This window comes from Macaca thibetana, chromosome 5 (genome assembly GCF_024542745.1).
Source record: "Macaca thibetana thibetana isolate TM-01 chromosome 5, ASM2454274v1, whole genome shotgun sequence".
NCBI lineage: Eukaryota > Metazoa > Chordata > Mammalia > Primates > Cercopithecidae > Macaca > Macaca thibetana.
In genome coordinates, this window is record NC_065582.1 from 178,017,526 (window position 1) to 178,044,909 (window position 27,384).

The 27,384-nt window shown below is 44.8% G+C and overlaps 2 protein-coding genes across 3 annotated transcripts in view; one reads left to right on the forward strand and one right to left on the reverse strand.

Moving 5' to 3' along the window:
* CYTL1 (cytokine like 1) overlaps positions 1 to 27,384 on the reverse strand; it is a 259,423-nt gene that overhangs the window by 26,804 nt on the left and 205,235 nt on the right. The window lies entirely within an intron of this gene.
* STK32B (serine/threonine kinase 32B) overlaps positions 11,427 to 27,384 on the forward strand; it is a 411,092-nt gene continuing 395,134 nt past the window's right edge. For both annotated transcript variants that reach the window (XM_050792141.1, XM_050792142.1), the window contains exon 1: positions 11,427 to 11,862. In XM_050792141.1, coding sequence (XP_050648098.1) covers positions 11,811 to 11,862 — 52 coding nt within the window. In that variant the 5' untranslated portion in view covers positions 11,427 to 11,810. The remainder of the gene's footprint in view (positions 11,863 to 27,384) is intronic.

A 27,384-nucleotide genomic window follows, 5' to 3' on the forward strand; every position in this document is an offset into this window, starting at 1 on the left:
TGGAGTGCCGTCCTCCCCAGCAGGTGTTCAGGTGGTCATCACAGCCTGCAGGAGTGGGAGGAGATGCAGTGGGTACACATGTCATTTCCTACATCCTGTTGGCTGGAACTTAGTCCCATGGCCACTCCCACCTGCAAAGGCAATTGGAACATGTGGTCTCTAGCCCAGTGGCCATGTGCTCAGCTAACGCTGGGGGTGTAGGTTCTATTTGTAAAAAGAAAGAAGGGGTAAGTGGATACCACGAACAAGTAGGTGTCTCTGCCACACTGCCCAACTCCTTCATTTTACAGATGGGGAAAATGAGGCCTGTAGAGGGGAAGTGACTTCTCTCAGGGCACATGATGAGGCGGTGGCAGTAGAACTTTTTTTTTTTTTTGAGACGAAGCCTCGTTCTGTCGCCAGGCTAGAGCGCAGTGGCGCGATCTTGGCTCACTGCAACATCTGCCTCCTGGGTTCAAGCGATTCTCCTACCTCAGCCTCCTGAGTAGCTGGGACTATGGGCACCTGCCACCACGCCCAGCTAATTTTTGTATTTTTAGTAGAGATGGGGTTTCACCATGTTGGCCAGGATGGTCTCAATCTTTTAATCTCGTGATCTACCCGCCTCAGCCTCCGAAAGTGCTGGGATTACAGGCACCACTGTGCTTGGCCAAGCAGTAGAACTTTTAAGGCCTGTCTCCTGCCTTGTAGGCCACACACTGGTGTTGTTTCACCATGGGACATGGTCTGAGATATGCGTTGTCGGGGGATTTCATCATTGTGTGAACATCATAGAGTGTATTCCACATGCCAAGATGGTACAGTTGACTACACGCCCCGACTATGTGGTGTAATCACTAGCTCCTAGGCTCCAAACCTGTGCAGCATGAATACCGTAGGCAACTGTGAACTGTGACACAATGGCAAGTATTTGTGTATGCACACACAGAAAAGGTACAGAAAAATACAGTATTCTCATCTCCTGGGACCACTATTGGGCGTGTGGCCCATCCTTGATGGAAACGTCGTTATGTGTCATGTGACTGTGTCTAGTGCCTTTTAGTAAGTCATTGTTATCACTTCTGCTACGTGTGTTTCCTGCCTTCTGAAAGATGAGTCTCTTCTCGTTGATATAAACGATTCTTTACATCAGTGCTTCTGAGTCCTTTTCTTCAGGGAAATGGGTGGGTTCATGGAGCCTTTTTAAAGAGCTGTGACAGATTTTGACTCTCTTCCTATAAAAATACTTAAATACGTGCAAGCAGACAACACATGCACACACACACAAGTTCAAGTACAGTTTCAGAGTGTTCATGACGACTCCCTTAAGCCCCTAAGAATCCCTATAAACCCAGGCAAGAATACAATGAAATACATTGCATGGATGTTGCGTTTGGCAGCTACGGAGCCTTCCTTCTGACACAGCCTGGTTCACATTACAGCTAGAATTCTCCACAAACACTTAATTTGAGGTCACCATGGAGCTACTATGCAAATCGTTTTAATGTAAGAACAAGAAGCTCAGAATTGCTGGGCTACCAAGTTCCCAACTATGAAAATGCCTCTAGGGAAGTTTTATAATGCCAAGAAATGCAGACACACCACATTAGTAGCAATTTATAGACCCCTATTTTGAGTGAGCATTCATGCACACACACACACACACACACACACACACGACTCTTAACAATAAGATTGCTCTTGAAATTATTTTTAAGTCATTATGGATAATTTGCTATCTGAGTGAGATGATTTTCAACAACAGTACTGGATGTGCAAACTATTTCTTATCTTGGTGTGCCACAAAACAGCCTTTATCTTTTTTTTTCTTTACAATGTACAATGCTGCCAAACAGAACATATTGAAATTGAGTGCAAGCAGACGGTATTTACTCTAAGCAAACCAGACTCAAGTTTTAAATAAAATAGGCTTAACATAAACGATAACAAAATCTGATATAGCAGACTCTACAAAATGGCTTGGCACAGAAGACACCCTGCTCCAGGGAATCACATTAGCTTCTACAGCACGATCGTGTTACGTAAAATTAAATGTTACGGTTTTAGGGTTTATGGCTCCAAATGCAAGTATGGTGATTACTTGATTGTGTTCTCAGCGATAGGAATAGCAGCCACAAGACTCTACTCATGTACATGTAAGTCAGGAAAAGAATCCCAGTTCATATTTCTGTGCCTACATTTGGGATTTGAGAAGTAACAAGAGTCATGTGCTCATCCCCTTGTTAGAGTCACAGAACTCTTAAACCATAATTTCCACGATCTTTCCATAGTCAGCGTTCCAGGAAAGCCAAGCAGACTTAGCACAGATAAGTAGTTGCTTTATATTTTATTGTTTTGCACAGAATTAGAAGAACCTTATAAAACTTCATCCATCTGTGAGCCAGGCAAGAGGGCAAGACCTGGAGCCGACTTCATCTGGAGCACAGCGGACCCTCAAGTTCCGCCATTCTCTCTTGCGGAGACTGGATGGCACTTAACATTATGTAAGAAGTAGAAGGAATGTGCTTACTTCAAAATAATTCATCCAGATCATGTCAGTGTTAGGTGACCAATTCCTTCAGCCATGAAGAGCCATGGCTCGCATTTCTGGGGGCTTACACCCTCTGCTGTCTGCTAAGGAGACCAAAGGTAAGCGAGGTAGAGTTTCACTTGTCATCCTTTGCATGAACCTGGAGGCTTCTTGATTGAAAATGAGCCTTGCAGGGGGCTGGGAGGAAGTCCAGTTTAGGGTGGCCAGGTTAAACGCATGATCCCATCCCTGACAAAAAGCAATAGAGTAGCCAATAGCTACGAGGCTACAAACCTGTGCAGCATGAATACCCTAGGCAATACCTGAGTCTTCGCTCAGATACCAGGAGAAGGGAGCTCTCATCTGCCTTCTTTTAGCAGCAGGCTTTGGATTTCAAATGTTCATTGAGTCTCCCTTGTCTCAATCCTTTCCAATAATACCTGGAAAATTTATTTCTGTGGATATTAGAGCTCTACTTGCAAAAGTTAAGAACCGGACTCTCTATTTGGAATGAAAATGCATACATTTACTTAGTTTTCAAGCATATTTATTATGTATTATTCTGGACTGTGCATATAGTTTTGCTTATATCTCTCATAAATCTAGCTATATGTCTCATAGTCCTTGCAACAAATGATTCCTTTAAATAGGACTGGACACCCAGAACACCTGTAAAGCTCCTGCTTTGCTTCCATGACATCTTAGCAGCCTGCTCTCTTAGGAGGTGGTGTATATACTTACTCCAGGCCAGGTAGGCCATTTTGCTACATGAGGTTGTCCCAGACCATAGCTACTTCTGTCTGGTTCCTCTGTTACTCCTTGGAGTGCCGTCCTCTCCAGCAGGGCTTCAGGTGGGCATCACAGCCTACAGGGGCTGAAGGAGAAGCAGCCAGTGCACACATCATTTCTCACATCCTGTTGGCTGGAACTTAGTCCTATGGCCATTCCCACCTGCAAAGGCAGTTGGAACATGTAGTCCCTATTCCAGTAGGGCTACCTGTCTTCTTGGGCTCCCAGCCCAGTGTCTGACACATAACACAAGCTCAGGGCATGTTGGCTGAAGGAAGAAATGAGAATAAGGAAGCCTTTCCCAGGCAGCAGTCTAGCCATTGCCACTGCGTAGGTTTTTATCAGATTCATTTCTTGAGTTGTCTTCATGGACAATAACAAACACATACTGATGGTTTACAATTTACCAGGTGCTGGTAATCTTTCTAGGCATTTAATTCTCACAGCTATTTTCCGAGGCAGGTGATCCAGCTCTCTCTCAAGCCCTGCCTCTATGAGGGCTCTTTCTTCCTGTCCCTCTCTGTCCAAGCTGGCTGCCTTCTCCATCTCCCCAGCGTCTTCCTGTTGGAGTTCTAGGGTTGATCCTTGCATCTCCAAGACAGTCTCCTCCAATCTCTTGGCGTTAAACATCATCAATATGCTCAGGGCTCCCAAATTGTAATTCCTATTGTCAACTTACCTCCTAAACCTCAGATACATCTGCCCAGGGACTGCTACACACCCACCACAGACCCTTTAAATTTAGTAAGTCCCAGATGGGACTCCCAATCTCCACCTCCCCTCCCTCTGCCCTGCCACACCAAAACACAGGGATCCAGTCCCACCCTCAGCCTCCCCTGTCTTCATCCTTCCAGTTGTTCAAGCCAAAAGCTTTGAGCCATCTTTGACTTGTCTTTTTCCTGCCTCCTTCAACCAACCACCAGGAAATCCCATTAGGTTTTCCTCTATCCAAAATATGTTCAGGACTGTTTGGGCATGTCAACTCATGCTTCATTTCAGCACTTTGGGAGGCCCAAGGCTGGAGGATTTCTTGAGTCCAGGAGTTTCAGAGCAGCCTGGGCAACATAGTGAGACCGGTCTCTACAAAATAAAAATAAAAAGTCAGCCAGGTGCGGTGGTACACACCTGTAGTACCAGCAGCTGAGGTGAGAGGATCTCTTGATCCTGGGAGGCTGAGGCTGCAGTGAGCCACGATTGTGCCACTGCACTCCAGCCTGAGTGACAGAGTGAGACCCTGTCTCAAAACAAACAAAATCAAAAAACCAAAAGCCCAAAATAAGTCCAGGACTAGCCACTTCTCCCTACCACCCCAACTCCCATTGTGCTGATGCCACCAGCATCTCTTGCCTGGATTATTGCAGTAGCCTCAAAGCAAGGGTTCCCATTCATACCTTTGCCTTGCCTCAGTCTACTCTCAGCAGAGTTGGAGGGGTCCTTTGAAATGATGTCAATCATACTGCTCTGTTCAAAGCCCTCCAGTGTGTGCCCCTTTCATTCAGAAGAAAGCCCCGAGTCTTTGAGACACCTGCCAGGCTCTGCCTGAGCAGGCTCTGTACCTCTCATCTCTTTCATCTGCTCCATCTCCTTCTGCTTCACACATTCCAGCCTCCGTGGTCCCTTGCAGTTCCCAGAGGAAGTATGTGCCCCCCTGCCTTGGGGTTTTTTGCACTCACTGCTTCCTCTGTCTGCAATACTTTCATTCCTGACATCTGCACAGTCAACTTCCTCACTGCCTTTTGGAGTTCCTTCTGGTGTCAGCTCAGTGAAGCTTCCCTGACCACTCTGCTTAAAAGTCCAGAGGCAGTTTGACAGAAATAATATTGAATCTATAGATTATTTTGGGCAGTATGGCCATTTTCATAATATTGATTCTTCCTATCCATGATGGTGGAATGTTTTTCCATTTGTTTGTGTCTTCTCTTATTTCCTTGAGCAGTGGTTTGTAGTTCTCCTTGAAGAGATCCTTCATATCCCTTGTTAACTGTATTCCTAGGTACTCTTTGTAGCGATTGTGAATGGGAGTTAATTCATGATTTAGCTCTCTGTGTGCCTATTGTTGGTGTAAAGGAATGCTTATGATTTTTGCACATTGATTTTGTATCCTGAGATTTTGTTGAAGTTGCTTATCAGCTTAAGGAGTTTTGGGGCTGAGATGATGGGGTTTTCTAAATATACAATCATGTCATCTGCAAGCAGAGACAATTTGACTTCCTCTCTTCCTATTTGAATACTCCTTATTTCTTTCTCTTGCTTGATTGCCCTGGCCAGAACTTCCAATACTATGTTGAATAGGAGTGGTGAGCTATTCCCATGAAACTACCATTAACATTCTTAACAGAATTAGAAAAAACTACTTTAAATATCACATGACATCAAAGAAGACCCTGTATGGCCAAGACAATCATAAGCAAAAAGAACAAAGCTGGAGACATCATGCTACCTGACTTCAAACTATACTACAAGGCTACAGTAACCAAAACAGCATGGTACTGGTACCAAAACAGACATATAGATCAATGGAACAGAAGAAAGACCTCAGAAATAACACCACACATCTACAACCATCTAATTTTCAACAAACCTGACAAAAACAAGCAATGGGGAAAGGATCTCCTATTCAATAGATGGTGCTGAGAAAAGTGGCTAGCTATATGCAGAAAACTGAAATTGGACTCATTCCATACACCTTATACAAAAATTAACTCAAGATGGATTAAAGATTTAAATGTAAAATCCCAAACCATAAAAACCCTAGAAGAAAACATAGGCTATACCATTCAGGACATAAGCATGGGCAAAGATTTCATGTCTAAAACAACAAAAGCAATTGCAACAAAAGCCAAAATTGACAAATGGGATCTAATTAAACTAGCATCAGAGTAAACAGGCAACCTAGAGAATGGGAGAACATTTTTGCAATCTACTCATCTGACAAAAGTCTAATATCCAGAATTTATAAGGAACTTAAATAAACTCACAAGAAAAAACAAACAACCACATAAAAAGTGGGCAAAGGATATGAACTGACACTTCTCAAAAGAAGACATTTATGCAGCCATCAAACACATGAAAAAGAGCTCAACATCACTGATTATTAGAGAAATGCAAATCAAAACCACAAAGAGATACCATCTCACACCAATCAGAATGGTGATTATTAAAAAGTCAAGAAACAATAGATGCTGGCAAGGCTGTGGAGAAGTAGGAGCACTTTTACACTGTTGGTGGGAATGTAAATTTGTTCAACCACTGTGGAAGACAGTATGGTGATTTCTCAAGGATCTAGAATGAGAAATACCATTTGACCCAGCAGTCAAATTACTGGGTATAACCCAAAGGAATATAAATCATTCTACTATAAAGACACATGCACACATACGTTTATTGCAGCACTGTTTACAATAGCAAAGTTGTGGAACCAACTCAAATGCCCATCAATGATAAACCGGATAAAGAAAATGTGGTACATATACACCATGGAATACTGTGCAGCCATAAAAAGGAATGAGATCATGTCCTTTGCAGGGACATGGATGAAGCTGGAAGTCATCATTCTCAGCAAACTAACACAGGAACAGAAAACTAAACACCACATGTTCTCACTCATAAGTGGGAGTTGAACAATGAGACCACATGGACACAGGAAGAAGAACAACATACACCAGGGCCTGTTGAGGGGTGAGGAACGAGGGGAGAGAACTTAGAGGAGGGGTCAATAGGTGCAGCAAACCACCACGGCACATGTATACCTATGTAACAAACCTACACATTCTGCACATGCATCCCATAACCTAAAGTAAAAATAAAATAAAATAAAAGTCCGGAGGTCCAATTGGTGGTGAACAGAGAGGTGGATTTCACAACATTTCTTTTTTTTTTTTTTTTTTTTTTTTTTTTTTTGAGACGGAGTCTCGCTCTGTAGCCCAGGCTGGAGTGCAGTGGCCGGATCTCAGCTCACTGCAAGCTCCGCCTCCCGGGTTCACGCCATTCTCCGGCCTCAGCCTCCCGAGTAGCTGGGACTACAGGCGCCCGCCACCTCGCCCGGCTAGTTTTTTGTATTTCTTAGTAGAGACGGGGTTTCACCGTGTTATCCAGGATGGTCTCGATCTCCTGACCTCGTGATCCACCCATCTCGGCCTCCCAAAGTGCTGGGATTACAGGCTTGAGCCACCGCGCCCGGCCTTGATTTCACAACATTTCTCACAAAATCTCCATTTCAACACATCTGAAACCATCCTCATTCACTCATTCCATCAACATATATTTGTGAAGCATCAACTCTGTACCAGTGCTGAGCAAGACCCTGGGGGCACACAGCTCTGGCTGCCCTGAAGGGCTCCTGGATGACGGGAAAGCCAGGTAGAAATCAGGGAGCAGTGCCAGGTGGTGAGTCAACGCATGACCTTGAGACAGCAGCTTAGCCCTGGGTAGATGTAGGGGTTGAACAGTGGCCCCCACTAGAACATGTTGAAGTCCTAACCCCTGGAACTGTATGTGTGATCTTATCTGGAAAAACAGTCTTTGCAAATGGTTAAGGATCTTGAGAAGAGATCATGCTGGATTATCAGAGTAGGTCCTCAATCCAGTAAGTATCTTTACAAGAGACAGAGAAGAAACGATGCAGGGCGAGAGGAGGTGGCCATGTGAAGATGGTGGCAGAGACCAGCATTCTCCAGCCTCCACCCATGGAAAGTCTGGAGCCACCAGAAGCTAGAAGAAGCATGGAGCCTCTAGAGCTTGATTTTGACTTCTGGCCTCCAGAACAGTGAGGGAATAACATTCTGGTTTTTTACTTGTTTGTTTTTTGAGACGGAGTCTCACTCTGTTGCCAGGCTGGAGTGCAGTGACGCAATCTTGGCTCACTGCAACCTCTACCTTCCAGGTTCAAGACATTCTCCTGCCTCAGTCTCCTGAGTAGCTGGGATTACAGGCATACACCACCATGCTTGCTAATTTTTTTTTTTCTTTTTTTTTGAGATGGAGCCTGGGCTAGAGTGCTATGGCGCAATCTCAGCTTACTGCAACTTCTGCCTCCCAGATTTCAGCAATTCTCCTGCCTCAGCCTCCCAAGCAGCTGAGGTCACAGGTGCCTGCCACCATGCCTGGCTAATTTTTGTATTTTTAGTAGAGACAGGGTTTCACCGTGTTGGCCAAGCTGGTCTCAAACTCCTGACCTTAGGTGATCCACCTACCCTGGCCTCCCAAAGTTCTGGGATTACAGGTGTGAGCCACCATGCTTGGCCTACCTTTTGTATTTTTAGTAGAGACAGGGTTTCACCACGTTGGCCAGTCTCGAACTCCTGACCTCAAGTGATCCGCCCACCTAGGCCTCCCAAAGTGCTGGGATTACAGGTGTGAAACACCACACCTGGCCAGTTTCTGCATTTAAATCTTAGGTCTTTGCACTTCTCAACCATTTGAGTTGGCTTAGCCTATTTGTGCCCCAGTCTCCTCCAAAGCGGGGATGGTGACACACCTACCTCTCAGGGTTGCTGTGAGAAAGAAAATATCCATGCAGAGCGCTTGAAGTAGCAGAGCCTGGCATATTCTCTATGGATGGGGAGCAGAGGAGTGAAGCGGTTGCTGGAGGTCCTAGTATCCTGCAAAGAGTTAGCACAAAGCTGGACATACAGAGAGTTCTCAATACACATGCACACTGTCACTGAACACTGCACTCCAAGACTGATTCCAGCCGTGTGGAACATCTCCCAGCTTCTGCAAAAGGTCCCGCTCTCTAGGCCTGGAGAACTTTGCACCGGCAGCCATCTTTCTTCTTCCTACCCGGTTGATTCCTTGCCCTTCCAGTCTCAGCTCCAGCACCCTCTCTGCCCAGTGCCTTTTTTTTCTTTTCTTTTCTTTTCTTTTTTTTTTTGAGACAGAGTCTCACTCTGTCGCCCAGGATGGAGTGCAGTGGCACAATCTCAGCTCACTGCAACCTCCGCCTCCCAGGTTCAAGGGATTCTCCCACCTCAGCCTCCTGAGTAGCTGGGATTACAGGTGCGTGATATCACTGTCATGCATGTCCATGTGAAGAGACCACCAAACAGGCTTTGTGTGAGCAATAAAGCTTTTTAATCACCTCGGTGCAGGCGGGCTGAGTCCGAAAAGAGAGTCAGCGAAGGGAGACAGGAGTGTGGCAGTTTTACGGGATTTGGGTAGGTAACAGAAAATTAAAGTCAAAAGGGTTGTTCTCTGGCAGGCAGGGGCGAGGGTCACAAGGTGCTCAGTTGGGGAGCTTCTGAGCCAGGAGAAGGAATTTCACAAGGTAATGTCATCAGTTAGGGCAGGAACAGACCATTTCCACTTCTTTTGTGATTCCTCAGTTGCTTCAGGCCATGTGGATGTATACGTGCAGGTCACAAGGGATATGATGGCTTAGCTTGGGCTCAGAGGCCTGACAATCACACTCAGCTAAGTTTTGTTTTTTTTTTAAATAGAGATGAGGTTTTTCCATGTTGGTCAGGCTAGTCTCAAACTCTTGACTTCAGGTGATCCACTCGCCTCAGCCTCCCAAAGTGCTGGGATTACAGGTGTGAGCCCCCACGCCCGGCCTAGCACCAATATCAATTCATATATTCCTCATAACAACGTTAGGAAGGGAAAGTACTCTTATTAGCACCATCTGGACTCAGATGAAGAAACTGAGTCCAGAACAGGTTAAGTAATTTATCCAAGTTAACTGGCTAATGAGGGGCAAAGCAGAATGAAACCTGGGTAGAATGAGCCCAGAGCCCATGCCTGTCCACATTCCTCCCTCTGCTCCTTGAGCCAGGGGCCAGCTCTGTGTTCAGGGCATTGCCTGCTGCACACTGGCCACTCAGTGTATGCTTGTTGGTGGAAAGAAAGGCAATAAATATTTATTCATCATTTATTATATGCCAGGCACTGTTGCCTGCTTTTATAAATATTACCTGATATAATTCTCACAGCCAGCCCAGGGAGTTAATATCAATCAGCCCACTTTGCACATGAGAACTCCAAGGTGGGACACATTGCCAGGAAATGGTAGAGCCAGCTCTGGGTCATAGTGGGTGGGCCTGCCTCAGAACTTCTCAGTTCTTTCTCATTGCCTTTAGGAGTTTTTTTGTTTTGTTTTGTTTTCTGTGTTAGGCTCCCCGGCTACCCTCACCCTTCCTCCAAGAAAAAGAAAGAAGGGGAGAGAACTGGAGAGAAAGACCAGGTAGGGGATGGGGACTGGGGGACGAGATAGGACGAAGAGACTCACAAAGAACCCCTGTTTTCTAACAAAGCGCGGACAGTGGTTCCAGGCGCCCAGCAGAGGGCAGGATGTGGCCAAAGATTCCCTGCAGTCTAGAGAGCTGGGCCCGCAGGACTGCAAGGCAGGGGGACCTGCCTGTCCCTCAGGGAGAGTCCTGGGAACCCGCGCTCACCCTACAAGCTTCGGGGCGCATCTGCTGCACCCATTACTTAGGCACCCGCAACTGTGGCGTGTATCTCCCCATCCAGGCTCCCCAGCTCCCGCCGCGGAAGCCCAGGGATTCTGATGCTAGCCTTGCCCCTAAATCGGACGCCGCTGCTGCCCAATTTGGGGGGAATCCCGAGACTCATGCCCTGCCATTCCCAGGGATAATGGTTTGGGGCAAACTACGGTTGTCTTGGGCCTCAGTTTCCCCATGTACAATGAAGGGGTCAGATTAGTCCCAGAAGGTCTAGATACTTTCATTCATTAAACACTGAGAAAAATCTTAAGAGGAACAGCGTCAGTTGGAGAGCCAGCAGACACTCCATTGCCCGTCCCAATACGAATGGGCAAATACAGCCTAGCGGGGAGTCCTGGGACTCACTTCGCAGCCAGGGCCGACTAACCACAGACCTAAGAGCCCCTTTACTTCTGGACCTCCGTCTACCGCGCTCTAAAATATGAACGATGCTTTCTTACTGCTGGGTTGTTGGAGGCGGATGTGGGATGGTGCTAACAAAGCGCGTAGCCGGGGCCTGGCCATAGTGGGTGCTGACAAACCGCTTACTGCCTGGAGGGACTGAGTTCCCTACCGACGGAGGGCCGAGCAGGGATTCAGATTCCTCTGGGCCGATCCCTTTCTCAGCTCCTTCCGCCCTGCCACCGCCCACTGCGTGCTGCTTTCGCCCGTCCCCTCCTCCCCCGCTCCTTCCCCTCCTTCCCCTCCTTCCGCGCCGCCTCGCGTCTCCCGCCCGCTGTAGCCGGCGAGGAGCGCCGCACGTTGGCCCCGGCGCCAGGAGCTCCCAGGTTCCCGGGCGGGCACCGGAGTAAGGACCTGCGAGCGCACCCCGAGGCGGGGCACGGCAGAGGACGCGGCGGGCGCGGGGTCCCGGCGAGCGCATTCCGAGGGGCGCCCAGGAGAAGGGGAACGCAGTCCCCGCCCCTGCACAGCGCTCGGCCCCCTCGGGCTCCGCGCGCGGCTACAACCTGGACTGGGCGCGCCCCCGGCATCCCGCATCTCTGCGCGCGTCCCACATCCCGCATCCGGCTTCCCAGCGGCCGGGCATGTAGCAGCGGTAGCAACGGCGGAATATGGGCGGGAACCACTCCCACAAGCCCCCAGTGTTTGACGAGAATGAGGAAGGTAAGAGGGCCAGGGGTGCGACTTCCCGCCTCGCGCCGCCCCGCTCGGGCAGGGGCCAGGCATCCCCTCCCTCCACCACACTCGGCCGAGCCCTGCGGGGCACCGCATGCTGCCCGGCGCGGGGACCCAGGCACGGCCACTTCGCCCAGCGAAGGCAGTGTGTGCCCGACCCCGTGCCAGGCGTGGCGCTTCTGCTGAGGCAACTCCTAGGTACCTCGTGCCGTTTAGTGGTCGGGACGGTGCCTTAGCGCGGGACTGGGGAGGCGGCTTCAGAGTTGAACCGGAAACCTGCACTTGGGGGTGTGGAAGGGAGGAGTTGACTTCGGAGACTAGTCTGATGTTTCTAGGCTCGGGCTCCCCAGGAAACCGAGATTTCTTTGAGAGCCTGAGGCTGACGGAGGTGGCCTGGGGGAGCGGATTGCACCGTGTGTGTGTGTGTGTGTGTGTGTGTGTGTGTGTGTGTGTGTGTGTGCGCGCGCGCGCGCCCACGACGTATTTGGTCTCGTGCAAGGGCCTGTTGGATGCAGCTCTCTTCAGTCTACCCAGGACAGCCCAGGGAAACTTTGCTAAACTCTGTGGTTCCGTCCTGCTCTGGGCAGCCTCCCTGGCGCAGAAGTGGTGTAGGCTCTCCAACCGCATCTCAACTTCCTGGCTGGGGCCTTGCAGTTCAGGTCGATAGAGCTCAGTATTGGACTAGCAGAACCCTCTTTTCAGTGCAGCGTGTCCCTGGAAAACTTACTTCACCTCTCTGAAACATTAGTCCCCTCATCTATGAAATGTAAGTTATGATACCACTTGCTACTTTATAGGGTTGTTTGAAGCTTAACCACTAGTAATCCACGTGAAAATTGCCTTATAAATGCAAGCAGTACCGAGCTGTGCCGTTATCTGTTAAGAGCCCTCTGCCTCTCAAAGCTGGTTTCCTACTGTGCTGACTCGCCAGTCTCCACTGTGCCCCAGATAAGAGCTGAGACATAGCACTTACTATGTTCCAGCCATGCTAGCACGCAGTGTTCACTCAGTCCTTTTCATGCCCCTTGAGGTGGCTGCCTTAGAAAGGGGGCTGTCCTGGTCACTGCTGGTAAGAAGTAGAGCTGGGCTTGAGGCAGGACAGTCTGCTTTGAAAGCTGTGCGTGTCATCATTACCCAGGGCATTGGCTATGTGCGTACATCATGGATGGCTTCTAGAACTCCCAGGGCTGTCAGTGCTACTCATGTGCCTGCTTGGAGAACCCTTCTCAAAAAGATAGATGAACACAGTCAAGGTTAAGGGAGCACCTGCTGTGTCAGGCCCAAGAGAGCCTTCCTTAAAGGAATTCCTAGGCGAATGGCCCTGAATGACCATCCATGGTGATAAGGGCTTTGAGAAACCAGTGCAGGGTCTTGGGGGCACTGAGAGGCCCCAGCTTTTCCTGGTCTTTAGTCTGGAGCACATGCAGGTAAGGAGCCAGTTTTGGACAGAGGAGAGGTGGGCACAAAGGTGATGGAGGCTCTTGCATGTCGCAATAAGAGTTTGAACACTATGCAGCATCACCCTCAATTGCAGGGGTTTGTGGTTCTAGCCTGGGTCAAAAGTCATGCTTTTGCTAATTTTCCCAGCATCTTTCTCTTTTATTTATAGAGGAAATTTGCCACCCTTATATTGAAAACCGTCTTTGTCTTTTATCCCCAGAAAATATTCATTGGCAAAATAGTTATCTCTGGTGTAGCCAACCTTTTGATTTTCCTGTTCCTTATTCTATAAGCAGATCGGGCCTAAGGTTAACTGCCTATTTTGGTGCTTGTTAAAATACAAGGTTAGGAGGCCGGGCATGGTGGCTCACGCATGTAATCCCAGCACTTTGGGAGGCTGAGGTGGGCAGATCACCTGAGGTCAGGAGAGGCCTGCCTGACCAACATGGTGAAACCCTGTCTCTACTAAAAATCAAAAATTAGCCGGGCATGTTGGCAGGAACCTGTAATCCCAGCTTCTTGGGAGGCTGAGGCAGGAGAATTCCTTGAACCCGGGGGGCGGAGGTTGTAGTGAACTGAGATCGCACCATTGCACTCTAGCCTGGGCACCAAGAATTAAGCTCTGTCTCAAAAAAAAAAAAAAAAAAAAAAAAAAAAAAATATATATATATATATATATATATATATATATAAGGTTAGGGCTCTCCTCATTTTGCCATCTTCCAGCCCAATGAAACATTAACTTGTTTGATTTTGCCAGTATATTTCTCACACATTTCCTTGTACAGGTAAAACAGTATTACTTGCCACCAACCGACTCATTTATTTAGTAGGCATTTACTGTTCATATTTTCTGCACCCACCCCTGTGCTGGGGACTAGGAATATGAGGAGAATGAAGGCAAGTGTTAACTTGTTAACAAATTGTTAGCAATTTGTTAACAATTTGCTCCCAGCGCAAGTAAACCACCAGGACAACACAGGGTGTGTAAGTGCCCTGACATGGGTGAGCTCAGGTGATGCTGATATCCTGGAGGAGGGTCCCTAACTCAGAGTGGGGAGGAGGGATCTGAAAAGGCCTCCTCTTTTAGACTGGCATCTTGCAGAAATGGCAGGAGTTACCTGGGGGGAAGAAGTGGCTGATAGAAGGAGGAAGGACGTTTCAGAGAAAGGGAAGAGTATGTGCAAAGGCAGATGGTAAAGAGTAAGCCTGGCTCATGTAGGGGCATTGAGGGAGCTTAGTACTCCTGCACTGTGGAGTATGAAGCTGGAAGGCATAAAAAATGAACCCTGAATGCCTGGCCGGCCTTAAAGGGCCCAGTGGCCATGGTCAGGTGTTTGGACTTGATCTTATAGGCATTTTGGAGTCACTGAAGGGTTTTAAGCAGGGAGTGACATGGTCCAGTGAACAAACAAGCTCTCCCAAACCTAGTCATTGCGTGGTTGAAGGTTGAAGATGTAAACACCTGCCTGACCAGAACAAGTCTGATTTAAATACTTTGAAGCTAAACCACAGCTAAATATTTGCCATTGTGTAATTGTGACAGGACCATCATCCACATTCTTTAGGCTAAAGTTTAATTCATTGTGTGCAAGTGGTCACAGCTGTTCACGCTCACATGATATATAATAAACAGAGACAGGATCATGCCACAGATTAATTGGCAGAGTTGCTTTTCTTCAAAGTGTTGCATAAAATAATGGTGGCTTTACTGTGGATGTCGTCTAAGATTTGGTGAAATAGGGCATGTTAGCTGAGCCTCCTCCAGTTGCAAATGATGGAAAAGCAACATTAAGTGCTTTTGTTGTTTTTTAAAAAACAAAAGGTCTCACTCTGTCACTCAGGCTGGAGGGCAGTGGTGGGATCTTAGCTCACTGCAGCCTCAACTTCCCAGGCTCAAGGAGTCCTTCCGTCTCAGTCTCCCAAGTAGCTGGGACAATAGGCTTGTACCATTATGCCTGGCTAATTTTTAATTTTTTTTAAATTTTTTTATTTTTAGAGTCAAGGTCTCACTCTGTTGCCCGAGCTGACAAAGTGCTTTTAGGGGAATAAATTGGCTCTGGCCATTTCTTGCCTTCTCCATCATTACCATTCTTGTCCAAGCCGTGGTCATAGCTCTTGTTTGGATTATTATAGTCACCTCCCTAAGTCCTTAAATGGTCTGTCCTTACTCCTGTCACTGTCTCCTCAATGCAGCAGACAGATTGATCCTGTTAAAATATGCCATGGGCCAGATCAGTCCTCTGCTCTGCTCAGTCCACCCTCAAATCCTCCTTCCAGCCCTAGGCACAATTTGCATCATTGAGAAAATAAAAGCTGAAGTCCTTATGGATGCCCACCACGGCTACCCTCTGAGACTGCACCTTCCTCTGTCTCTCCCGGCTCACCTGCCTCCTTCCTGTTTGTCCAACATGCCCTGCATCCTCACACCATAGCCCTGGCACCTGCCCCTCTTGCCCGAGGGCATCTCCCTGACAGTCCACTCTCGTTTCCTTTAGGTCTCCAGGAAAATGTTATTGACTCATTAGACCCTCATCGATCACCCTACTTAAAATGTCATTCCAAATCCTTTTCCTTGCTGTATTTTTTTTTTTTGGTGGCAATTATCACCATCTATCATAATATTTATTTTACTTATTTTCTTGGTTATTGTCTGTTTTTCTCCACTCAGTGCAAGTACCTTAAATCAGGGATCCCCAACCCCTGGGCCACAGACTGGTATCAGTCCGTGGTCTGTAGGAACTGGGCCGTCAGCAGGAGGTGAGTGGCGAGTGAGGGAGCATTAACCCCTGAGTTCTGCCTCCTATCAGATCAGCAGCAGCATTAGGTTCTGGTGGGAGTGCAAATCCTACTGTGAACTGCGCATGTGAGGGATCTAGGTTGTGCACTCCTTACGAGAATCTAACCAGTGCCTGATGATCTCAGGTGGAACGGTTTCGTCCTGAAACTGTCCTCCCTCTGTCCATAGAAAATTTGTCTTCCATGAAACTGATCCCTGGTGCCAAAAAGGTTGAGGACCACTGCCTTCAGTAGAGGGATCTTATGTGATTGTTTCTTCCTAAGGAATTGCAAGCTCCTTGAGGTAGGGGTTTTACATAGTTTATTCACTTCTATATCCCTAAGGCCTAAAATAACACCTGTAACATAACAGATGTCTGGTAATTTTTTGTTGAATAAATGAATGAGTGAATGAATGAAGGTGTCGATCTCGTCAGCCAAGGCTGGAACCAGGCTCCCTATAATATCAAGAATCTTCATTCCTGGATTCTGTGCTTTATTCTCAGGCAGACTGTCTCTTCACGGGGCTCCCACAGCCTCCATGTCGATAGCTCCAGAACTCTGAGTATGGAAAAGAGAGTATCTTTCTCGTAGTAGTTGCAGAAAATGTCCCATTTTCTATTGCAGAAAAATAGAGCCTTTGATGGGCTCTAATTGAGCCTTGGGTATTCTTGAATCAGTTACTGTGAGTAGGGAGATTTGAGGCTCTAATCAGCTGGACTGGGTCACATGCCTACTTTTAGATTCAGGCGGTAGCGTCAGCTCCACTTGAGGCATTTGGAATAAGGGTCTATGTGAAGAATTTTCCCAAGGGATATTGGAGTATCAACGGAAAAAGGGCAAGTGGATGCTGGGCAGGCAGATAGAAAGAAAAAACATTCATCCCCCACACCTGTTGTTATTGTGTTCCTTGGAGCACAGGCTGGGACCCTTTGGCGTATCCTACTTAATCATTTGATTCCACGTCCACCTTTTGCACTAGACTACAACCTCCTAAAGAACAGCACTCAGTTGTTTTCCACCTTTGTATCTGCAAGGCCTAGAATAAGGCCAACGAGGGCATAGAGCGGCCATCTGTTGAATGGAAGATGAAAACAGTCACTTATTGGGGGCCAATTTCTTGCATTCCTTTGGGTTCTGAAGCTGTTGAGAAACAAACTGATTTATTTTCAGTAAAGTCATTGGAGACTATGCCTTGGATTTGAGACCAGAATGGCCTTCCTACTCTTGTCCTTCAATTTTGACCCTGAGACTTGCTTGAGCAGAGAACTGGTTTTTCAGAGTGGACCCTACACTGCCAGTAGCTTGGTGGCTCTTAATCATGGTGCACAGAGAACTCATAAGAAATTCCCAAAAAGAGATAGGACACAGCTAAATGGCAGCCCGTGATGATTTCTGACTGTTGCATATCATGACTCGGGATGTCACCTCTCTTCCCAGTGAGAGAGAAGGCAAAGCTTTTGCCTGCTCCTTTCTAGGTAAGACAAAATTCCTGCTTTGTGGGATCGCAAAGGGGCCTAGAGCTCGGGGGTTGGCTTTTCGACAGTATGAGCTGAAGTGAATAGGTGTTAGGATAGAGGCAGGATTTATGTTGAGTCTTGAGGGAAGGGTTTAAATGCCTCAAGAGATAAAGGATAGTATTTTAGCAGGATCAAACAGCATAATCTGGTGCTGAGCCTAGGCATTTTTCCGGGAGAATGGGAAGAAACAGATATTCTTAGCATTACACCCTTAGCTAAAATCTGGACTTTGAGAAATGGCAGACTGAGATGAAGAAACTGTTCTACAAGGAACGTTGAGGGTCCTAACACCCTAAAAGGATATTCTAGTTTAGAGAACAGTGAGGACACATAGTTTAGGATACCAGAGGAGAATTTCTGGTTAAGGCAGACCTGAATTACCTAAGAAGAGAAAAACAGACTCTGTTAGACTGAGGTCATTCCCTTAGCTGGAGCCAACCAAGGAAAACATGGATGTCAATGTTGTTAGCAGTCCTGGAGTCTTCCTCTTCTCAGTCCTTGATTTTTGTGACCTCCTCGGAGTACCCTTATACATTGAAGATTTTGGCCTCTGCTTCATCTCCCACAAGTGCTCCATCTGTGAAGTCATCAATATAAATATCTCATTCTTTCAAGGCAGGACATTATCCTGTTTGAATGTGGGAACATTATCACTGTTCACCAACATCCTGTTCCCCTGTACTTTCATACACACACACAAAATTATACCTCCTTGTCCCCTTGAAGTTATGTGAGACCATGTGACTTGTTTTGGTCCATTTGAGTAGAGATGATATGTGTCATGTCTTGGAGAAAGTATTGAGGACCTAGTGAGTGTCACTTTATATCACTCTGTCTTGGAGCAACCACAGTGATCTACATGGTGGAACTTATCTCAGTCTGGTTCCCAGAGTGAGAACATGGATCAGAGATCACACTCACTACTAGCCAGCCTGCAGTGAGATATGGCATGAGTGGGACAGACTCTTTTGCCATCTTTTTTTTGTTTTGTTTTGTTGTTTGTTTTTGAGACAGGGTCTCAGTCTGGTGCCCAGCTGGAGTGCAGTGGTGTGATCGTGACTCACTGCAGCCCCAACCTCCACGGCTCAAGCAGTCCTCCCATGTCAGCCTACAAAGTAGACCACAGGAACGCACTACCATGCCCTGCTGGTTTATTTATTTATTTTTAATTTATTTTATTTATTTATTTTTTGATACAGAGTCTCTCTCTCTCTCTGTCTCCCAGGCTGGAGTGCAGTGGCGTGGTAGCAGCTCACTGCAACCTCTGCCTCCCAGGTTCAAGTGATTCTCGTGCCTCAGCCTCTCCAGTACCTGGGATTACAGGGAGGTGCCACCATGCCCAGATAATTTTTGTATTTTTGGTAGAGATGGGGTTTCACCATGTTGGCCAGGCTGGTCTCGAACTCCTGACCTCAGGTAATCTGCCCACCTTGGCCTCTCAAAGTTCTGGGATTACAGGCATGAGCCACCATGCCCAGCTGCTAATTGTAGAGCTGGGGTTTTGGGGTTTATGTTGCCCATGCTGATCTTGGATTCCTGTGTGCAAGCAGTCCTCCCACCTCAGCCTACCAAAGTGCTGAGATTACAGGTGTGAGCTACTGCTTTTTGCTATCTTAAGTCACTGAGATTTGGGGCTGCTCATTACCACCGTGTACCCACGCCTATCCTGACTGGTACACCTACCCAAACCAGCCCAACCTCAAGGAGAAAGCATTCGCTATTTTACAATTAAGTATTATATTGGCTGCATTGTTATTGTAGATACCCTTTATCACACTGAAGATGTTTCCTTCTATCCTGATTTGCTGACAGTTTTTATTGGTAATGGCAGTTGAATGTAAACAAATGCCCTTTTCTGCATCTATTGAGACAATATGTGACCTTTCTCCTTTTTCTGATCAGACAAGAATTATACTGATTGATTTGTAAATGTTAAATCAACTTTTCATTCTTGGGGTAAACACCACTTCATCATGATGTGATATATTCTTGGATTTGATTTGCCAATATTTTGTCTATAACTTTTTAATAAGAAGATATTATAAACTTTATGCCAATACATTTGAAGTGGACAAAATAACTACTCTATAAAAACACAACTTGCTGAAAATAATACAGGGGAAATTTAAATATCAGAATAGAACTAAATCTGTAATAAAACTTTCACGTGAAGAAAAGTCTAGGCTCAGATGTCTTCATAGGTAAAGTCTTCCAAACATTAGAAATAATAATAATATTCTACAAACACTATCAGAGAATAGGAAGGAAGAGACATTTTTTAATGACTTTATGAAGTTTTTGTATCAGTGTTATACTGATCTCATTAAAAGAATTAGGAAGTATACCAAACTTTGGGATAATTTGTGAAGGACTGTTGTTATTATTATTATTTTGAGACAGAGTTTCGTTCTTGTTGGCCAGGCTGGAGTGCGAAGGTGTGATCTCAGCTCACTGCAACCTCTGTCTTCCGGGTTCAAGTAATTCTCCTGCCTCAGCCTCCCAAGTAGCTGAGATTACAGGCATGTGCCACTATGCCCAGCTATGTTTGTATTTGTAGTAGAGACAGAGTTTCTCCATGTTAGTCAGGCTGGTCTCAAACTCCCAATCTCAGGTGATCCACCTGCCTCCGCCTCCGTAAGTACTGGGATAACAGGTGTGAACCACTGCACCTGGCCAGGACTGTTATTATTGGTAAGTTTCAAGTTTATTGACATAACGTTATTCACAATATCATCTTACTATCTTTTCCAGTGTTTGTAGGATCTGTAGTGATATCTCCTTTTTCAATTCTGATTTTGGTAATTTGTGCTTTCTTTTTCACTTTTTTTAATTGGCCTTTCTTGGTTTATCAGTTTTTAAATTTAAAAATAACTTTTGGTTTAATTTTTATTTGTTTTCTTTTTGATTCACTGATTTTTTAAAAATAGTTTTCTTCTGTATACTTTTTGGTTTAATTTACTGTTCTTTTTCTAGGTTTTTGATATAGAGCCTTAGATCATTGATTATATTTACTCACGTATTCTATACTTTATTTTTTATTTCACTTAGGAGTTTCTGATGGAATTAATTTCCTTTGATGAAGTATTCTCTTCATCATTTCTTTTATTGCATGCTTTGTAGTGACAAATTTTCTCACTTTGTACTTGTCTGAAAATGTCTTTATTTAGACCTTACTTATGAGTGATTCTTTTGCCGGTTATCAAATTCTATGTCAGTAGGTTTTTTCTTCAGCATTTTGAATATGTGGTTTATTGTCTTTTGCCCTCCATTGTTTCTGAGCAAAAGACAGCTGCCAGTTCTATTTTTCCTCCTTTTAAGCTTGTACGTTTTTCTTGCCAAACTGCTTTTAAGAGTTTATATTCCCATTCAGAAACCTAACGATGGTGTGCATAGGTATAATGATCTGGCCATCTCTGCTTGTTGTGAGTGCTTCTTGGATTTGTATCTTAGGGGCTTTGTTAGTTTTGGAGGATTTTAATTTTGTCATTTAACATTGGTTGTGACATTTTCCCCTTCTTACATGATCAAACTCAAATTGCAAAGGCATTAGACCTTATCACTATGCCCCATCTGGGTTTGACAATACTTCTGTGTCTTTTGTTCTTTTTTCTCTCCTTGTTTTTAGTCTGAATATTTTCTTCTGTCCTCTTTTTTAGTCACTTCAGGTCTGTCTGCTATTAAGTACAGCCATTAACTTCTTAATATTATTTATTGTGTTTTTTAGTTCTAGAATTATCAGTGGGTTCTCTTTTATGTCTTTCAAATCTCTGCTGAAATTCTCAAAACTTGTCTTTTGTGTCTTAAACGTATTACCCAAGTTCATTTAGAAGGTGTGTTTGGTAACTCCATTATTTAGTAACCCTGTGGGTCTATTTCCATTGTCTATTGTTTCATTTTAAACCTATCTTGTCCTCTAATTTGCCTTTTTGTAAAAAAATTACATGCTGGGTATTATATAGGAAATAGTATAGAGAGAATTTGAGGCTTTGGACGATATTATATTTCCTAGAAAGATTTTCCTTCGGGTCTTTGCAGGCATCTGTGCTAGAGGTGATAGGAATCATGCGTCATCTTAAATCCTCACAGAGACTCAAATGGTTTGAAGTCCTGTGAGGGCTGGTCTATATTTCACACTTACTGCTAGAATGTAGCTCTGTGGTGTTCTTACCAAAGCCTGGGTGTTTACCAATCCTCCTCCTCTTTGGTAGTTTCCGATGTTCAGTGTTTGTCCCCCGCCTGAAGCCTGCGAGTGCTTCCAAAGTAGCGCCTCACCTTCTTGGAATCTGCTTGCCTGATTGGCAGATTCCACTTGCTGTGCCCATTTCTTTGAATTTTCCTTTCTCCCAGATATTTGTCCTGAAGTTCTTTCTTCCTTTGATAGTTCTATAACTCCTCCAAACAGATTTTTCAAAAGTGTATTTTGTGCAGTTATATGTAGTTTTACTTAGCAGGAAGGTTGACCGAAAATATTCCAGTCCACCAGAAGCAGAGCTCCTCTCCTCAGTATTTATCTGTACACAAGCGCCTTCTGTTTTAAAGATAAGCTCTCCCTAATCCCTGTGCTACCTCAGATCTACTACCTAACTGTCCTCACTCTCATAACAGAGCTTCGTGAAAAAGCAGTCCACACTTGGTGTCTTCACTTTCTTAGTGATAACATATTCCTCACGTCACTACATCTAGCTTTTCCTCATTTGCATTAAGCAGCTCTGACTAGGAGCTTTTTGTTTTTGAAGGCAGCAGGTAACTGTAAGTCGTGTCTTTTTGGGACACAAAAAATGAGCCAACTCATGAACCTCACCATCCAGCGGAAGAAATAGAGCATGTACAGTTCCCCTGAAGCTCCTTGAATGTGCTCCGCTCCCTTTACCGTTTTTGAACTCCTATACAATACAGTGTTTAGTTTGTTTTTTGTTTGTTTGTTTGTTTTTTGAGGCAGAGTCTTGCTCTGTCACCCAGGCTGGAGTGCAGTGGTGCGATCTCAGCTCACTGCAAGCTCCGCCTCCCAGGTTCAGGCCATTCTCCTGCCTCAGCCTCCCGAGTAGCTGGGACTACAGGCGCCCGCCACCACGCCTGGCTAATTTTTTGTATTTTTAGTAGAGACGGGATTTCACTGTGTTAGACAGGATGGTCTCGATCTCCTGATCTCGTGATTCACCTGCCTCGGCCTCCCAAAGTGCTGAGATTACAGCGTGAGCCACCACACCCGGCCAGTTTTTGTTATTTTTGAAATTTATAAAAGTGGTAGCATGTTTAATGTGGTTTTGTATAGTTTGCTGTTTTCACTCAAGATTGCACTTCTAGAATTCATCCATGCTGCTGTGAGTAGCTGCCATCTATTCATTTTCATTACTATTCCATTCAGTTACTGTAGCATAACTCATTTATTTTTTCTTTGGACCCTGATTGTACTGTACTGCTTCTGGTTTTTTACTATTATGAACCATACAGCTGTGAACAATTTTGTGTATGTCTCCTGTTGCACATATATCAGATTTTCTCTAGGATGAATGCCACAGGAGAGCTGCTAGGTCATAGTATAGTTGTGTGTCCAAATTTTATAAGATGATGGCAAATTGTTTACCAACGTGATCATATTAATTTATACTCTGACAAGCCATGCGTAGGCATTTCCATTGCTCTACATCAGCACTGTTCTATGGAAATGTGACTCAGTCAACAAATGGGAACCACATATGTCATTTTTAATAATACATTTTATTTAACCGAACATACCCCAAATATTACCTTTCTTTCTTTTTTTTTTTTTTTCCTTGAGAGAGTCTCACTGTGTCACCCAGGCTGGAGTGCAGTGGCGCAATCTTGCTCACTGCAAGCTCCACCTTCTGGGTTCACGCCATTCTCCTGCCTCATCCTCCCGAGTAGCTGGGACTACAGGTGCCCACCACCACGCCCGGCTAATTTTCGTATTTTCAGTAGAGACGGGGTTTCACCATGTTGGCCAGACTAGTCTCGAACTCCTGACCTCAAGTGATCCACCTGCCTTGACCAGTGCTGGCCAAATATTATCATTTCATTGTGTAATAAACCTCAACATTGTTGAGATATTTTACATTAGTTTATTCACACTGTGTCTTTGAAATTGAGTGCATATTTTACACTTGCAGCATGTCTTAATCTGGGTTAGCTACATTTAAAGTGTTCCAAAGTCACATGTGGCTATTAGCTAACTTATCAAACAGCATACGTTTATTTTCTTGCCAATATTTACTACTGTTGACTTTTCATATTTGTCAGTTGATTGAGCAGGCAGTAGTATTTCATTGTTTTTAATTGCATTTTGTCACTATTGAGGTTGAAGTGTCTTTATATATTAAGTTTCCAGTCATGTTTCTGGTTTTGTGACGTTCCTGTTCATAACTTTGTTATTTTTTAAATTAGAAGTCTGTCTTCTTTGATTGACTTGTAGCTCTTTATACAGTCTACGTGACATTTCCTTGTCAGTTATGTGTTGCAAATATTTTATTCTATTTTGCAATTTCACTTTTCAAGCCCTTTATCATATCTGTTGACATCATAAATGTCTTCATTTTAATTTAGTAATACCCATTAAACTTTCCTTGTTTATATTTTGTGTATAAATATGTATATGCATAAATATGTATATTTATACACAAAATATATAATGTATAAAAATATTATATATGATACATTTATTATATTACATAAAATATATTTATATATTATATATTTATATAATATGATAATATAATTATATATAATATATAAAAATCTATTTCTCCATAAGAAAACCTTCTCCACCTTAAGATTTATGCATATTTTTTATTGATGCAATATTTCCTCTAGTTTTGGTGACATTACTCCCTCCAAAGTTTCCCCCTGCTTTTCTGGCTGTTCCTTCGCCTTCTTTGCAAGGCTGGCTTCCTCTCACTTGCAATGAAGGCTGGAGTTCCTCAAGGTTGAGCAGTTGGACCTCTTAGCTTTCTGTACTATCTCCCTAGGTGATCTTGTCAACCTCTGCCTGTTCAGTCACTCTGTATCAGTCAGGGTGCAGTCAGGACTCAGAACCTATACCAGTTTTCAAAAAGGGAAAATGTAATTCCAAGAACTGTCAACCGATAAAAAGGTTAACTACTAAGTAGAGTCAAAGAGGGCTCTAGGAGGTATAGAAGCAGCAACTTAAGCAAAACACCTAGTCTCTCTAGGGCTGAGGAAGAGTGAACACGTAAAAGAACTCAGAAACTTAGAAGGTGGCCCCCTTCTCCACGAAGTCTGTGATTCAGATGTCTCTGGAGAAGGCATTGTTGCCGGAATAGGCAGCCTATTGGCAATGCCTAACACGAGGCCAGCTGGAAAATGTCTAGAAATGTCTACAGGGTCCAGCTCCGATATCACAAATCTGATTTGGAGCTGAGAGTCAATAAATTAATAACTGTCATATATTTCTATATGACAGTGACTCAGTAATTTTTTTTTTTTTTTGGAGACAGAGTCTTGCTCTGTTGCCCAGGTTGGAGAGCAGTGGTGTGATCTTGGCTCACTGCAACCTTTGCCTCCTGGTTTCAAGCAATTCTCCTGCCTCAGCCTCCCAAATAGCTGGGATTACAGGCATGCACCACCACACCTATCTAATTCTTGTATTTTTAGTAGTGACGGGGTTTCACTATGTGGGCCAGGCTAGTCTCAAACTCCTGGCCTCAAGTGATCTGCCCACCTCGGCCTCCCAAAGTGCTGGGATTACAGGTGTGAGCCACCATGCCCGGCCAGACTCAATAATTTTTTACCTTAATTCATATTTCTCCTCTGATTTCCAAACTTCCAGTTTCCTATTTATAATTCCATTTGGATATCTCAAAATAATTATTATCTCAAATTCAACATGACTTCACTGAACTAATTTTCTTCCAGAATTTCCTAGTTTTGTGTATAGTGTCATTATCCATTCAGTTACAGAAGCCAACGTCTCAGGTTTTTCCCTTATCCCCCTAAATCCAATTAAGCACCTGGCTATGTCGATTTTGTCTCCTGAATAGCTCACAAATCTGCCCGTCTTTCCAGCCACACCATCCTCAATTCAAACATCACGTTTCATGTGGACTTCCCTGGGCTTCCTGACTGGCCTCCCTGTCTTCTCTTGCACTTTCAGAATATCCCCCACCCAACAGCTAGAAAATAGCTTCAAATCGCAAGTATGATCGTGTCAGTTCCTTGCTTAACATTTTTCAATGGCTTCCATTGCTCTCCGGACAAAGATTATAACCTGTAATACATCCTTCAAAACCCTGTGTAGTCTAAAACCTGCCCAGCTCTCCCACCTCACCGCAAGCTGTGTTCCCCTTCACTGCGCATGTTCAATTAGTCACTGTACTTAAAGTTTTCAGCCAAATCTCTCGCAGATGACAACTGTCCCATAAATTTAGCTATTTCTTACTCTTATAATCAATGTCGTTATTCATACTCTTCAACCACACAGCCATTCTTTCAGTTTTTAAAAAGTTTACTCCTGCCCCAGGACCTTACTCTGTGTCGTTCTCTCTACCTGAAACACTCTCCATCTTACCCCATTTGACTCGGTCATCTCCCTCTTATCTTTCTTCAAGATGCCTTATCTGCTTCCTAGACTGAGTAATTCCTCCTAGAAGTCCCCCTGAAATTATCGCATGCTCATTCATAGCATTGAACACAGTTGTAATTCTGCATTTACTCTTGTGGCTATTTCATTAAGTCAGTATATTAGTCTGTTTTCACACTGCTGATAAAGACATACCTGAGACTGGGTAATTATTAACGGAAGAAGCTTAATGGACTCACAGTTCCATGTGGCTGAGAAAACCTCACAATCGTGGTGGAAGGCAAAAGGCACATCTTGCATGGCAGCAGGCAAGAGAGAATGAGAACCAAGTGAAAGGCTTTCCCTTATGAAACATCAGATCTCATGAGACTTATTCCCTACCATGAGAACAGTATGGGGGAACTGCCCTCATGATTCAGTTATCTCCCACTGGGTCCCTCCCACAACACGTGGGAATTATGGGAGCTACAATTCAAGATGAGATTTGGGTGGGGACACAGCCAAACCATATCAGTCAGTCACCCCCACAAGACTGTAATCGCCACAAGGACTGGGTCTATGGCTCTTGAGGTGTCTCCTGTGGGCCCCACTGCTTTAGAAAGTGTCTATCATTGTAGCTGCTGGTTCTTGAGTATCAGAAAAGGCTAAGAAAAATCACTGTGTAACCTTATAAAGGTTACAGGTTCCTTCCCAGTATTTAAAGGAGAAAGCCTAGGGAAAGGGAAAATAAAATTATATTTAACAAACACCTACCATGGGCCAAACATTTTTTATACATAACATTATATGATCTTTATTTTTATTTTTATTTCAATAGCTTTAAGGGTACAAGTGTGTATTAGTCCATTCGCACATTACTATAAAGAAATACCTGAGACTGGGTAATTTATAAATAAAAGAGGTCTAATTGGCTCATGGTTCTGCAGGCTGTATAGGAAGCATGATGGCTTCTAGGGAGGCCTCAGGAAACTTAACAATCATGGCGGAAGGCGAAGTGGAAGCAGGCACATCTTCCATGGCTGGAGCAGGAGGATAAGAGAGAGGGAGGAGGTGCCACACATTTTTAAACAACCAGGTCTCATGAGAACTCTATCATGTGAACAGCACCGAGTGGGAAGTCCTCCCTCATGATCCAGTCACCTCCCACCAGATCCCACCTCCAACACTGGGGATTATAATTCAGCATGAGATTTGGGCAGGGACACAAATCCAAACCAT